This window comes from Capsicum annuum, chromosome 3 (genome assembly GCF_002878395.1).
Source record: "Capsicum annuum cultivar UCD-10X-F1 chromosome 3, UCD10Xv1.1, whole genome shotgun sequence".
NCBI classification, from domain to species: domain Eukaryota; kingdom Viridiplantae; phylum Streptophyta; class Magnoliopsida; order Solanales; family Solanaceae; genus Capsicum; species Capsicum annuum.
The window spans coordinates 1,579,309-1,592,276 of NC_061113.1; the positions used below are offsets into that span (position 1 = coordinate 1,579,309).

The 12,968-nt window shown below is 31.4% G+C and overlaps 1 protein-coding gene across 1 annotated transcript; it reads right to left on the reverse strand.

Moving 5' to 3' along the window:
* Window positions 1-9,645: 9,645 nt before the first annotated feature.
* Window positions 9,646-10,860, reverse strand: LOC107865693 (mucin-1-like). The gene has a single exon (XM_047410281.1). It carries the CDS (start codon window positions 10,858-10,860, stop codon window positions 9,646-9,648), a length of 1,215 nt encoding a protein of 404 aa, XP_047266237.1.
* Window positions 10,861-12,968: the final 2,108 nt, after the last annotated feature.

Below are 12,968 nucleotides of genomic sequence, written 5' to 3' on the forward strand. Positions count from 1 at the left end.
ATTTACTAACAACCCTGAGGAGTCCGGATGATAGGGAGGCATCTCTGCAATTTCTTTCCATCCATTCGAAATGCCACTAACCTCATTTAACGTTAAAACCTCACATTTTAGCTTTGCAAATTGAATCTCCCTAAAACAAAACGAGGCATCGCTATAGAAAAAATGCACCACTTTGTATTCCTTCTTCGAACGAAGATATCCAAATGCAACAAGGTTATCATTAGAGAAAGCAGAAGGCGAACATCTCTGTAATTCACATACTTGATGTATAGCAGGATTGCACAGATAAATACGACGATCAATTAAAATGCAGATCAAACCAGAGCATACTATCCATTCACAAACAGCGTGTTTCCGGCCAGGGATAATGACAGACACAGTGCATACTTCTTCATTGCTTTGTACCTCTCGTTCCATGTCAACTGAAACAAATCGTCCAGCGTGTTTTGGGATTGATTTTTTCCGGTGAGAACGAAGGAATGACTGACTAATAATAAGGTCATTCTAAGATTTAGATACACACTTAAACTTAGACAATGCCTTCCCAGGGGATGTTACTAAAATAGAGGTTATAATATCACTAAGCAACTCGTTATTATTTGCATAATTATTCCCTTTCTTCTTCTTGTTAGGCTGCAAGTATAATCAATGTGGCAAATATCAGGCTCAAACATTATAATTATAAGCATGAATGACAAATATATAAACAAAGATATTGAAATGAAAATTTAAGATAAAATAAAATATCAATTGTTTAGTGTAGTTCACTAGCAGCGGAGAGTATGCCTTAGAATCTTGATGACAATCCTGAAGCACACGTTAAGCGAGGCAAAATGCTCAACACATTTTGAGCCTCGCTTTAGGGTAATTGCATGCATGGGATTTAGAGAGAGTAAAGTGTAGGTAGATCTTACCTCGGTACAACAAAGAGGGTCAAAACTCTTTGTAAGCAACAACAACGACATACCAGGGGATCGTTAGGTACAAGGGATAAGTGATAACTAATTTCCGGGATTAATTTTAGTATGAGCTCATCCCATATTTGGTAGGTTAACATACATGGAATAACTCATCACGTGATTAGTTATTTCGAGGTTCTAGAGTTAATTTTTATCCTACCTTGAGGGTCGGATAATAAATCACAGGATAGCTTGTTTCTAACCAAAAGAAAAGTAAGTGTAATCCCATGCGTGGGTGTGAAGAGGATAAAGTGTATGAAAGATGTTAACAAGGGACTTTAAACATTATTTAACCAAAGAGAAGAAAGGCATGATACATAAATATAATTTAGGGTATGCATAAGTAGACACTCATGTCGTACTAATAAATCGCGTGAGATGAACACGTCCTTTTTAGATAGAAGAATTGAACAGAATATCTTGGAGAAAATTTGTTGATGATCATAGCCTTTTTGTGTTGTTCACAATTGGGAATTTTGGGTTTTGTAATTTCCATAGTTTCTAATTATCTGTCATGCGGCAATCAAAGTCGATGGCCACTCTTATATGTTGCTTAATTGCTAGGTTGGCCTTCGAATGGGCCGGTCTTTAATTTTTATCCTTAAAAATTAAAGCTATATCTAGCTGAACATAAATTATTTACGAAATGCGCAAGACATAATTTATGGAACATATTATTATGACTCGAAAAAAAATTATTTCCTTGAGAAATAAAAATTAAAGTACGACACAAAATAGGGATAAAAGTGCAAAATGACCCATATTTTTAAAGATGTTTGTTCAATCGAATTTACATTTTCTTCTTTATTTATAAGGAAGCGTCCTTTAGTGAGCTCTTTAGGGATAGTGTCACGACACGCCTCAAGCTACAATCTAAGTGGATTTGGGAGACAGTTTTATACATTTGGGCTTGGGCTAAATATTGTGGGTTTAGTATTGTTGGATGACAGATTTCTAAATTTGGGCTTTGGCTAAACCCAATTACCATGATTGTTCTTGGGCTATCAAAAGAGGCCCACTTACCTCAAATATTTGCTAAACAATTTATAAAAACAAAACTTCAGGTATAGCCAACTTATATCCTTCTTAACAAACTTTTTGGTCTAAATTTTAATAGGAAAAATTACACAAATTAGCAAACCTAAGACATTAATTACAAGTAATAGCAATAGTTTGTCAAAATTACAATTAATAGCAAAAGTAGCAATATTTTGCCTTTTTTAATTCAAAATCGCGTGTCTTTAACCTATAAAGTTACCTGATCCTATTTTCATGCTACTTTACCATTTTCAATTCTCTCCAATATAATTTTTTTAGGTTATTTCTTCAAATTCTGATTTTTTCTCTGAAATTCTTGATAAACATTATCCCCTCTGTTAAGGTAAGTTGATTTTACAATTAATTCATGTTATCTTTTCCTTATAAGTTCTCTTATATAATTAATTTATTTTCAGTATTTTTTCGCACATTCTTCAGTGTTATTATTATTGGGGTTTTTTTTTTTTTTTTATATGTTGAAATTTCTGGGGCATTCTTTTTCCACATTCTTCTGTGAGAAAACTTGGCTTCAAATCAGGACTATGAGTCGGAGAACTCAGTGTTAAACTTGTTGCTTGGGTTGTTAAACGAAGATGATAAAATTGTGCTAATTGTAGTGACGCAGGGGATTGTTCCGATGCTTGTGAGGTAGCTGGACTCTAGCTCTTCACCAAAAATTTTCAGTAGACTTAATTAATGCTCTTTTGACAGAGAGATTGAAAGTTTTGGATTTGAATGACCAATATCTCCAAACATTTTTGTTCTGACCAATTTGACTGACTGTAAGTTTACTCGTTTATGAACAGTTTTTTTTGCCTTCTGCAATGATCTTATGATTAAGTTAAGTAGAAATCAAGATGATTAACGCTCAGATAATGCATATACAGAAGAATCAGTGACTCAACGGAGGTATTTCAGAATTTTCGGTTCTTGCAAACATGGTCACAATGGAGAATGAAGCACTTTGGAATCAAGCAGTACTACAACCACATATGATGATCAAGAAGATAAAGGAGGAGTGTAAATATAGACGTTTTGATTTCATTAGAAGAAAAATCAATAGCAACCACTTATAAAATTTATATTTGTTGTTAAGTTGTATTTGCTATTCATTAGATTTTGACAATGGCATATACTTACTTCTTCTTCATAAGCATGATTTTTGTATTTAAGATATTTGTATTTGTAATTGAATGTATTTGTATTACATTCTGGTTATTTAAATTTGGACCATTCATGTATTCATAAAATAGATATGTATATGTTGTAATATAAGTATAATATGTATTCTGTGAATACAAATTAAGTGTCACTGCTTTTAAATGTAAAGTATATACATGCCATAGTTTAGATATGTTTTATGAATACATATTGCTAAGATTTGTATTTATATTAAGTTGTATTTGTTATTCATTAGATTTTGACTATGATATGTACTTCTTTCTTCATGATAAGCATGATTTTTGTACCAGTTATGTATAAATAAATTATATATATATTTGATTTGTTTGTAATATATGAAATGTACTTATTATCGGTTAGATATGTTTTTTTTGTTATTGCTAATATTTATATTTATTACTCACTTGTATTTGATATTTCTGAGAGGATGACAATGTTTGTATTTTGATGTTTGATAATTTAGATTTGAAACAGTGATGTATTCACAAAATACATATGATAGTTTTATGATATATTGTATAATAAAACTGTAAGATGTATATTATAAATACATATGTGTCACTGTTTTGACATATAATTGTATTTTAGCGGTGTATAGGTGTTGCGTGATCAGATATATATGGCAAGAGTATTGCCCAAATTTACTCCACATACAGGATGTCATACAGTCAACGACATTGAAGATCGTATTAAGTCTATGTTAACGAAGAATCAGTACAAGATGTTTAGAAACAGTAGCATGTTACCAGATATACATATGTATTTAAGAAGATATGCATATGTATTTATGAGTTATCAATAGATTTTTTTCAATTATGCATATATATATCTATGAATAATGCATATTTATGTATGATCAATGTATATTTTTTAAAATAAAAATTATATTTATTTAAAGTTTTGATTTCGTAATTGATATGTCTTTATATGTATTTTTTATTTTTTACATAAAGGTATGTTAACTTATTCTAAGTTTTAATAGATGGGCATAGGTACTTAATAGATTCTCATATGTATTTTTTCAGATTAAAAATTTGATAAGTATGACTTTCAGTTTCTTAGATATAAATCAATGATGTTCTATGTCTTGTACAATATATTCATAATGAATTAAGTTAAGCAAGTTCAGAAAAAAAAATTGCAATAATTTAACTATAACAAGTTCAATAACATCAAATATTTTTATAAAAATTAATAATCATATAATTATCAGTAAAAAAATGAAGCAATTTTTTTTTGACATAATGCTACATCATGAACCAATCAACACTTAAACTATAATTGCAACATTTAAACAATAATAATATTATTATACATTTTCCCATAGACGCCACATACATGCGTAATGTGGCACATCATTGTACACATCAACAACAACTTTTATGATGCTTGCAGTTTCATTATATGTTTTATTTCACCACGTGTTTTCTTCAAATTTTCAAAGAACCAAGTCCAAGATGCATCATTTTCAGAATCAAGTATACCATATGCCAAAGGAAATATATGTCCTGCATATTAAAAAAATACATATAAGAATACATGATTTTTACATAGAATACTGCATATGTATATTATAAATACATACAGCTGAAAACATATGAAATTGTCAGTGAACACATAAACGTACTGCATATGTATATTATAAAATACATACAACTGGAAACATATGTAATTTTCATAATTTTGTTTATATGTCCACCTACAAGTGTGTTTAACAAGAACAGGTATACTTCCCATTGCCAATCTTCAGAACACAAAAAAATAGTAAAAATAAAATTAAATATCAAATAGGCACTATATACAAGAACTAATTCGTATATACAAAACTACAGAAAAAATTCCAACGAAAATAAATCTTTTATTCGAATACTAGTTATCATCGACTAAAATTCAAATTAAACATATAACAATTGTATCTCAATTTTCACATTACATAATAACACAGATAACTTTGAATTTAAAAAATAAAAAAAAAATTCGATCAAATCATTTTTTTAGAACTGATAAAATTCATATACGATCTCAAATTTTTGAATTTCACGATTGTTACGCAATTTTGTTACAAGTTTTTCAGTATTTTTTGCAATTTTATTTTATGAAAATCACAAATACAATCAAGTTTGTTTAAATCTCAAATACGTATTATATACAACAACTAATTCGTATATACAAACTGCATATGTATATTATAAATACATACAGCTGAAAACATATGAAACTACTAGTAAACACATAAACGTACCACATTTGTATATTATAAATACATATAGCTAGAAACATATGTAATCGTCATAATATTGTTTATATGTCCATCTACAAGAGTGTTTAACAAGAACCGATATGTTTTTCATTTTCAATCTCCAGAACACAAAAAAATAGTAAAAATAAAATTAACTATCAAATACGTACTATAACAACAACTAATTCGTTTATACAAAACTGCAAAACGAATTCAAAAAGAAAAAAAAATTAGTCGAACACTAGTTATTCTAAATTTAAATTTAAATTTAATGACAAAAATTTCATCTCAACTTTCAAATAACAAAATAATAAGGGCAAATTTGAAATTGAAAAAGAAAAATTCCCTTAAACAACTTTTTATCGACAACTGAGAAAATTGATATACGATCTCAAATTTTTTGAAACCTTAAACTGCTATACTAATTTGTTAGAATTTCTTCATCAATCTTCGCACTTTTATTTTAGCAAACCACAAATAGAATTAAGTTTGATGAACAATACCTGTAATTGCACCGTTGTATTTTTAATCTTTTCTTCAAAACGTTAGTCGATCAGCATAAAAAATAACTTGAAGAAAAACGTTTTTGGATTTGAATTGAGATGCTGATTATGAAAATCATTTTTTATTTGAATTAGTAGCTGTAATTTAATGATTGTGGTAAAAAAAAGAGTTCTAAAAGGTTAAAAAATCTATAAAATTAAATGTCCCTTAAATTAAGGAACCTTTTTTCCTTATTAGACTCAAACAGATTTGAGTTAAATTAGGAACGAAATCTTTAATTGTATATGTATTTAAATAGCAATAGTTTACTCAAATACAAAATACATATTGCTATTTTTTGTAATTTTGAAACTGTTGTTATAAAAGTTACAATTAAGGCTCTATAGTTGCTATTTCTGAAATTTTCCCATTTTAATAATTAGATTTTATAAATTTCAGTTGGTGATTAAATATATTTAGAAGTCTAATATACAATTATTAACTAACAGATTTTATTATTATTTTATTTAGGTTTAGAGATAAAAAAAGAAAAAGGGTGTGATCCACTTCCTTTATTCGCTTTAACGTATGTTTCTCAAATCTTTTGTTTCTTCTTTTTCCATATAAAATATTATAGCTTACCTTTTAATTTTTGAAATACAAAAATAGAATTCAAACTAAAATTTCTCTGATTTCTTTGTATGATTTCAGAATTTAAAATATAATTCCAATATATTTATGCATTCAATGTATTCATCTACAAAATTAGCTGCAAATAAAAATACAAATGTAGAATTGATACAGATGAATATTAGCTCTGAATTTAACATTCAAATCCAAATACAAACGCCTACAACTCATCTCTTCAAATTAATAAATACGTACTGATACAAATTCAATTGTATAAAGGTTAAAGGGTCTTTGGTTTCCTTATATGGTCTTGGACAATTCTCACCTCATGAGCTAGCTTTTGATGTTGAGTTAGGCACAAGGTCCATTTCTTTATCATGATATGCACCCTTGTTAACGTACATAGTTATTGTTGTTAAAATATCTTTTTTATTATTATAGAGATTGAAGCAAGATAGGACAATAGCTTAATTGCCGCGAAATATGTTTTTTTTAGAGGCATTTACTAATGACAATTATATCTTAGCACTCTTTGAAAATACCCCTAAAGCCTATAGCGACACTGAATTCAATCACAGTTAACTATTGCCAGTAAAATTTAGCACCCTTTGTTAACCTACATATTTATTGCCCGCTAAAATATTTTATTATTATAGTGTACATTGTGTCAAACTTAATTTTGACACCGTATTGTTAAATTAAAGCTCTGATATCTGTTACACTGGTTAATTCTCTGAAAGAGATATAATAGCATGAGGAATGTTTGTTAGAAAATTTCAAATCTAGTTATAGTGGTAATGTTTGTTTGAAAATTTAAAATCTAATTATAGTGGTAACGTTTATTCGAAAATTTCATGATTGTTAGAGTAAATTGATGGTATATATGCATGCATGCTGACATTTGATGTTTATATAGATCTGATCATTTAGACGTTATAAACAAACGCCCAAAAGAAATTAATTTAATAATTTTGTGTACCAATAACGAGGAATTTGTTCGTTAATCAACTTAACAAATGCGTTGAAGATCATTTCTCTCTGACAACAACACAATAATATCCATAATAATAATGTACCAGGAGAAGAATATTCTCTCACTTGTTTTTGTACTTTCTTTTATAGTAATTTTCTCATATGTAGGCATTTGATCAAATCAAATCAAAATGGAATAATTTTGTTTGTCGTTATTAGCTTTCACAAGTTGGTTGATAATTTCAATCCCAACAACTTCCTTCTATATATTTTTACTTATTTGTATTTTAAAAACCCTAAGTAAAAATCTTGATTTTGAAACTATAATACTGAATATGAAAGAAGACTTTGGAACAAGATTTTAATACTCAACTTAAGTACATAATTATATTTTCTGGAATTAAAAGTAGTACAAAACACACACACACAGTGATTATTCACTAGAGGAAAGTAAATAACTAAACTATCCACACTTTCCTTTTACTCACTCTCTGACTCTCATGATCACAAACAAATACAATTAATACATACGGGAATCGAGGAAGGGCCGGATTAGAAGAGTCTATTATATTTTATACAATCTTGACCTGTATTTATGCAAGAGGTTATTTCCGGCCTCTCAAACTCGTGACTTCTGAATCACATAACAATAATTTTACTGCCTATCTATTACTTCAAGATTCCCCATCATAATCATAATTAACTAAGAAATAACATATCTGCACAAGCGAAGCTGGTCACCACACTCACAAGAGAAAGAGCAATTGTTACAATGTTTTCATTTGCCATGTTGTTAACAATATGCTCCACTACATCTTTAGATTGGTCATGTGCTGCTTCATCCACCTTTTTTGTTGCATCTGTAGCTGCAACATCAAAATTTATGTAAGGTTATTATTACATTGGTTAAATTATTATACATAGAAACGAATCTATGTATATTGGATTCAAAATATAAAACCTGAACCAAATTAAATTGTAGATCCGCCCTTAACTAACTTGCATTCGAGATTCTCGGTGTTAAAATAATAAATAATTAAGACAGCACACTTTCAATATGATATCATAGTTAGGGTGGACATGGTATGGTATGGTACGGTATTTGAAACTTCAGTACGGTAATTTCGGTATTCGGTTTTTAAAAATACTATATCATTACCATACCATATTAATTCGGTATGGTTCGATATTTTGACGTTTGGTTTCGGTATTTTGCAGTATGGTAATCGATAACCATAGTTGTTTAACTTTGACAATATATACTCGTATACTAGAGTATTATTACTTTGACTTTTCAAAAGCATGTCTTAATTGTATCATAAAAATGTATTACACATGTAGAATTATTGAAAAAGAAGTACAAACAATTCCTTTTATTAGTCAATTACACCAAAAAGACATTTCAATCAAGATAGAGCAGCAAAAGTTTCAAAGTCTAAATATTTTTATACTAGTATTAAGTATTTTTTTTTGTGTGTGTGTAAATATATATATATAAAAGTTACTTATACAACTATATATATTTCGGTATGGTATTCGGTATTTCGGTATATTATTTGTAAATATCGTATACCATACCATATACCAAATTTTTTTTAAATGTATACCATATACCATACCAAATACCATAATAACAAAACCCATGGTATCAAAAATTTTGATTCGGTATGGTAATTCGGTATATATCATACCATGCCCACCCCTAATCATAGTAAGGAGAACTAACCATCATCAGCCGCGTCAGGTAAAAGGCTAGCCATTCCATGAGGGGTATCTGGAATCACAGCAGCCTTTAAGGATGTTGGTAAAAGGCTAGCCGTCCCAGGAGGAGTATCTGGAATAACACCAGTCTTTGAGGATGTTGGTAAAAGGCTAGCCGTCCTAGGAGGGGTGTCTGAACTCAAAGACTAGCCGTCCCAGTAGGAGTATCTGGAATTACATCAGTCTTTGAGGATGTTGGTAAAAGGCTAGCCGTTCCAGGAGGGGTATCTAGAATCAAGACAGCCTTTGAAGATGTTGATAAAAGGCTAGCCGTCCCAGGGGGAGTATATAGAATTACATCAGTCTTTGAGGATGTTGGTAAAAGGCTAGCCATCCTAGGAGGGGTGTCTGAAATTACATCAGTCTTTGAGGAAAAGATAGCTATCCCAGTAGGAGTATCTGGAATACATCAGTCATTGAGGATGTTAGTAAAAGGCTGGCCGTTCTAGGAGAGGTATCTGGAATTAAAACATCCTTTGAGGATGTTGGTAAAAGGCTAGCCGTCCCAGGGGGACTATCTGGAATTACATCAGTCTTTGAGGATGTTGGTAAAAGGCTAGCCGTCCTGGGAGGGGTGTCTGAAATTACATCAGTCTTTGAGGAAAGGCTAACCGTCTCAAGAGGAGTATTTGGAATTACATCAGTCTTTGAGGATATTGGTAAAAGGCTAGCCATTCCAGGAGGGGTATCTGGAATTACAACAGCCTTTGAAGATGTTGGTAAAAGTCTAGTCGTCCCAGGGGGAGTATCTGGAATTACATTAGTCTTTGAGGATGTTGGTAAAAGGCTAGTCGTCCCAGGAAGGGTGTCTGGAATTTCATTAGTCTTTGAGGAAAGTCTAGCCGCCTCAGGATGAGTATCTGGAATTACATCAGTCTTTGAGGATGTTGGTAAAAGGCTAGCCGTTCCAGAAGGGGTATCTGGAATTACAACAGTCTTTGAAGATGTTGGTAAAAGGCTAGCCGTCCCATTGGGAGTATCTGAAATTACATCAGCCTTTGAGGATGTTGGTAAAAGGCTAGCCATCCCAGGAGGGGTGTCTAGAATTACATCAGTCTTTGAGAAAAGGCTAGCCGTCCCAGAAGGAGTATCCAGAATTACATCAGTCTTTGAGGATGTTGGTAAAAGGCTAGCCATCCCAGGAGGGGTGTCTGGAATTACATCAATCTTTGAGGAAAGGCTAGCCGTCCCAGGAGGAGTATCTGGAATTACATCAGTCTTTGAGGACGTTGGTAAAAGGCTAGCCATTCTAGGAGGGGTAGCTGGAATTACAACATCCTTTGAAGATGTTGGTAAAAGGCTAGCCGTCCTAGGGGGAGTATCTGGAATTACATTAGTCTTTGAGGATGTTGGTAAAAGGCTAGCCATCCCAGGAGAAGTGTCTGGAATTACATCAGTCTTTGAGAAAAGTTTAGCCGTCCTAAGAGGAGTATCTGGAATTACATCAGTTGAGGATGTCGGTAAAGGGCCAGCTGTCCTAGGAGGGGTGTTTGGAATTACAACAGCCTTTGAAGATGTTGGTAAAAGGCTAGCCGTCCCATGGGGAGTATCTGGAATTACATTAGTATTTGAGGATGTTGGTAAAAGGCTAGCCATTCCAGGAGGAGTGTTTGGAATTACATCAGTCTTTGAGGAAAGGCTAGCCCTCCCAGGAGGAGTATCTGGAATTACATCAGTTTTGAGGATGTTGATAAAAGGCTAGCCCTCCCAGGAGGAGTATCTGGAATTACATCAGTCTTTGAGGATGTTGGTAAAAGGCTAGCCGTCCCAGGAGGAGTATCTGGAATTACATCAGCATTTGATGATGTTGGTAAAAGGCTAGCCGTCCCAGGAGGAGTATCTGGAATTATATCAGTCTTTGAGGACGTTGGTAAAAGGCTAGCCGTCCCAGGAGGGGTATTTGAAATTACAACAGCATGTGAGGATGTTGGTAAAAGGCTAACCGTTCCAGGAGGAGTATATATGGAATTACAGCAGCCTGCGAGTATATTATTATCGAAAGAATACCCAAAGCTAGGCAAACAAACAAAAATGCCTTGGTGTTTAGTATGCTATTTGAAGCCATTGTTCTTTTTCTTTGAAGCTTAGTGTTTAGTGTGATATTTGAAAACCTATTTATAGCCGTTTATAAGATTTTGAATGCATAAACAATGACTAATTATTAGGCCAAGTTAAATGATTATCTAATTATTGGTCGACTTGGACTTGAATGAGCCAAACCATATTTAATTTACCACTTGTTATATGAATTATAACTAGCGATTTCCTCCCTTCCAAAATAAATAGTTATTTTGCCTTTTTATTTTATTTTATTTTAAATTAATTAGTGATGCCTTACATAATCAAAAAGACACTATTGATCGATATTTTTGTTAGATTTTTATTATAAATATGTATGTCCACACTTTAAGATATAAATATGTACGTTAGCATGTCAACATTATGTGTTTATATATATATATATATATATATATCGTGAAAGATAAAAACAATTATTTTACAATGGTTAAAGATTTCTATATATCTACTTGTGGGAATTAAGGTGAGATTATCATTGTCAAGGCAATTTAAAAGTATATTTGTTCCCTATTACACATCCTATTTTTTTTTTACATTAAAATATACATATTTTATTTTTTGGGGGGTTTATCTTCCTAATCATCTTTGATTTTGTGCTATTCTATTTTGATAAATTTAGATATACTGATACCTCTTAATATTATTTCTTGAAAACATTCAAATAAGTATGTTGTAGATCTAAGCTCCAAAGACTTTAACCCTTGTATATATAGTCAAATCTCATTACGATGGCAGTGTTCGTTTGAAAATTTTACGACCGCTATAGTGATGCATGTGCTTATATACGTGTGTACTGAAATTCGATGTTAATATCTCATTGAGATGTTCTAAACAAAATAATCCAAAATTAGTTTAGTGATGATTTTTTGTACCAAGAAAAAGGAATGTATTTGTTAATTAAATTAACAAAATAATCCATGATGTAGTCGTTAATAAGTTTTATTTACAGAAAGATTATTCTCTCAATAGCTTTTATACTTTCTTGTATACTGTTTCATATGTCGGTCATTGACCAAATCATATCAAAATATTATGCTTCTTTTAGTAATAATTTTCTTTATCGTCTAATTTGTCGTTGTTGATGTGTTTACAATTAAGAGCGGAACCGCATGTCGCATGAATTATTTAGACCACAATAACTTCTTGTTATTTATTTGTGTTTTGAATCCCCTTAATGAAAATATTCATTTTACCACTATACTACTGAGCATGAAAGAAATGTTGGTACACAAATTAAATCAACATTGTTAATACTCAACTTAGTACATAATTATATTTTCTCAAATTTTAAGTAGAGTACAACACACACAAATTATAAGTACAGACACCTAGGGGTGTAGGTGTCAAGTGGGCAGGGCCGGGCCAAACCGAAACCAGCCCGTTTAGTTTAACCGGGTTGTGGGCTGGTTCTGGTTTGGGTTGGGGTTAGGTGGGCTGAACCGGTTCCGAGTTCAACAGTAAAAATGTTGAAAACAAACCTGAACCGGCCCACTTAACCCAACCCGGTTAAACCCACCTAAACCTGGTCAAACCCGGTTAAAAACTGGTCAAACCCGTTTAAAAAAAAATAAAAAATTCAATAAACACTACATACACTACAATTATACACACTATATACACTTCAA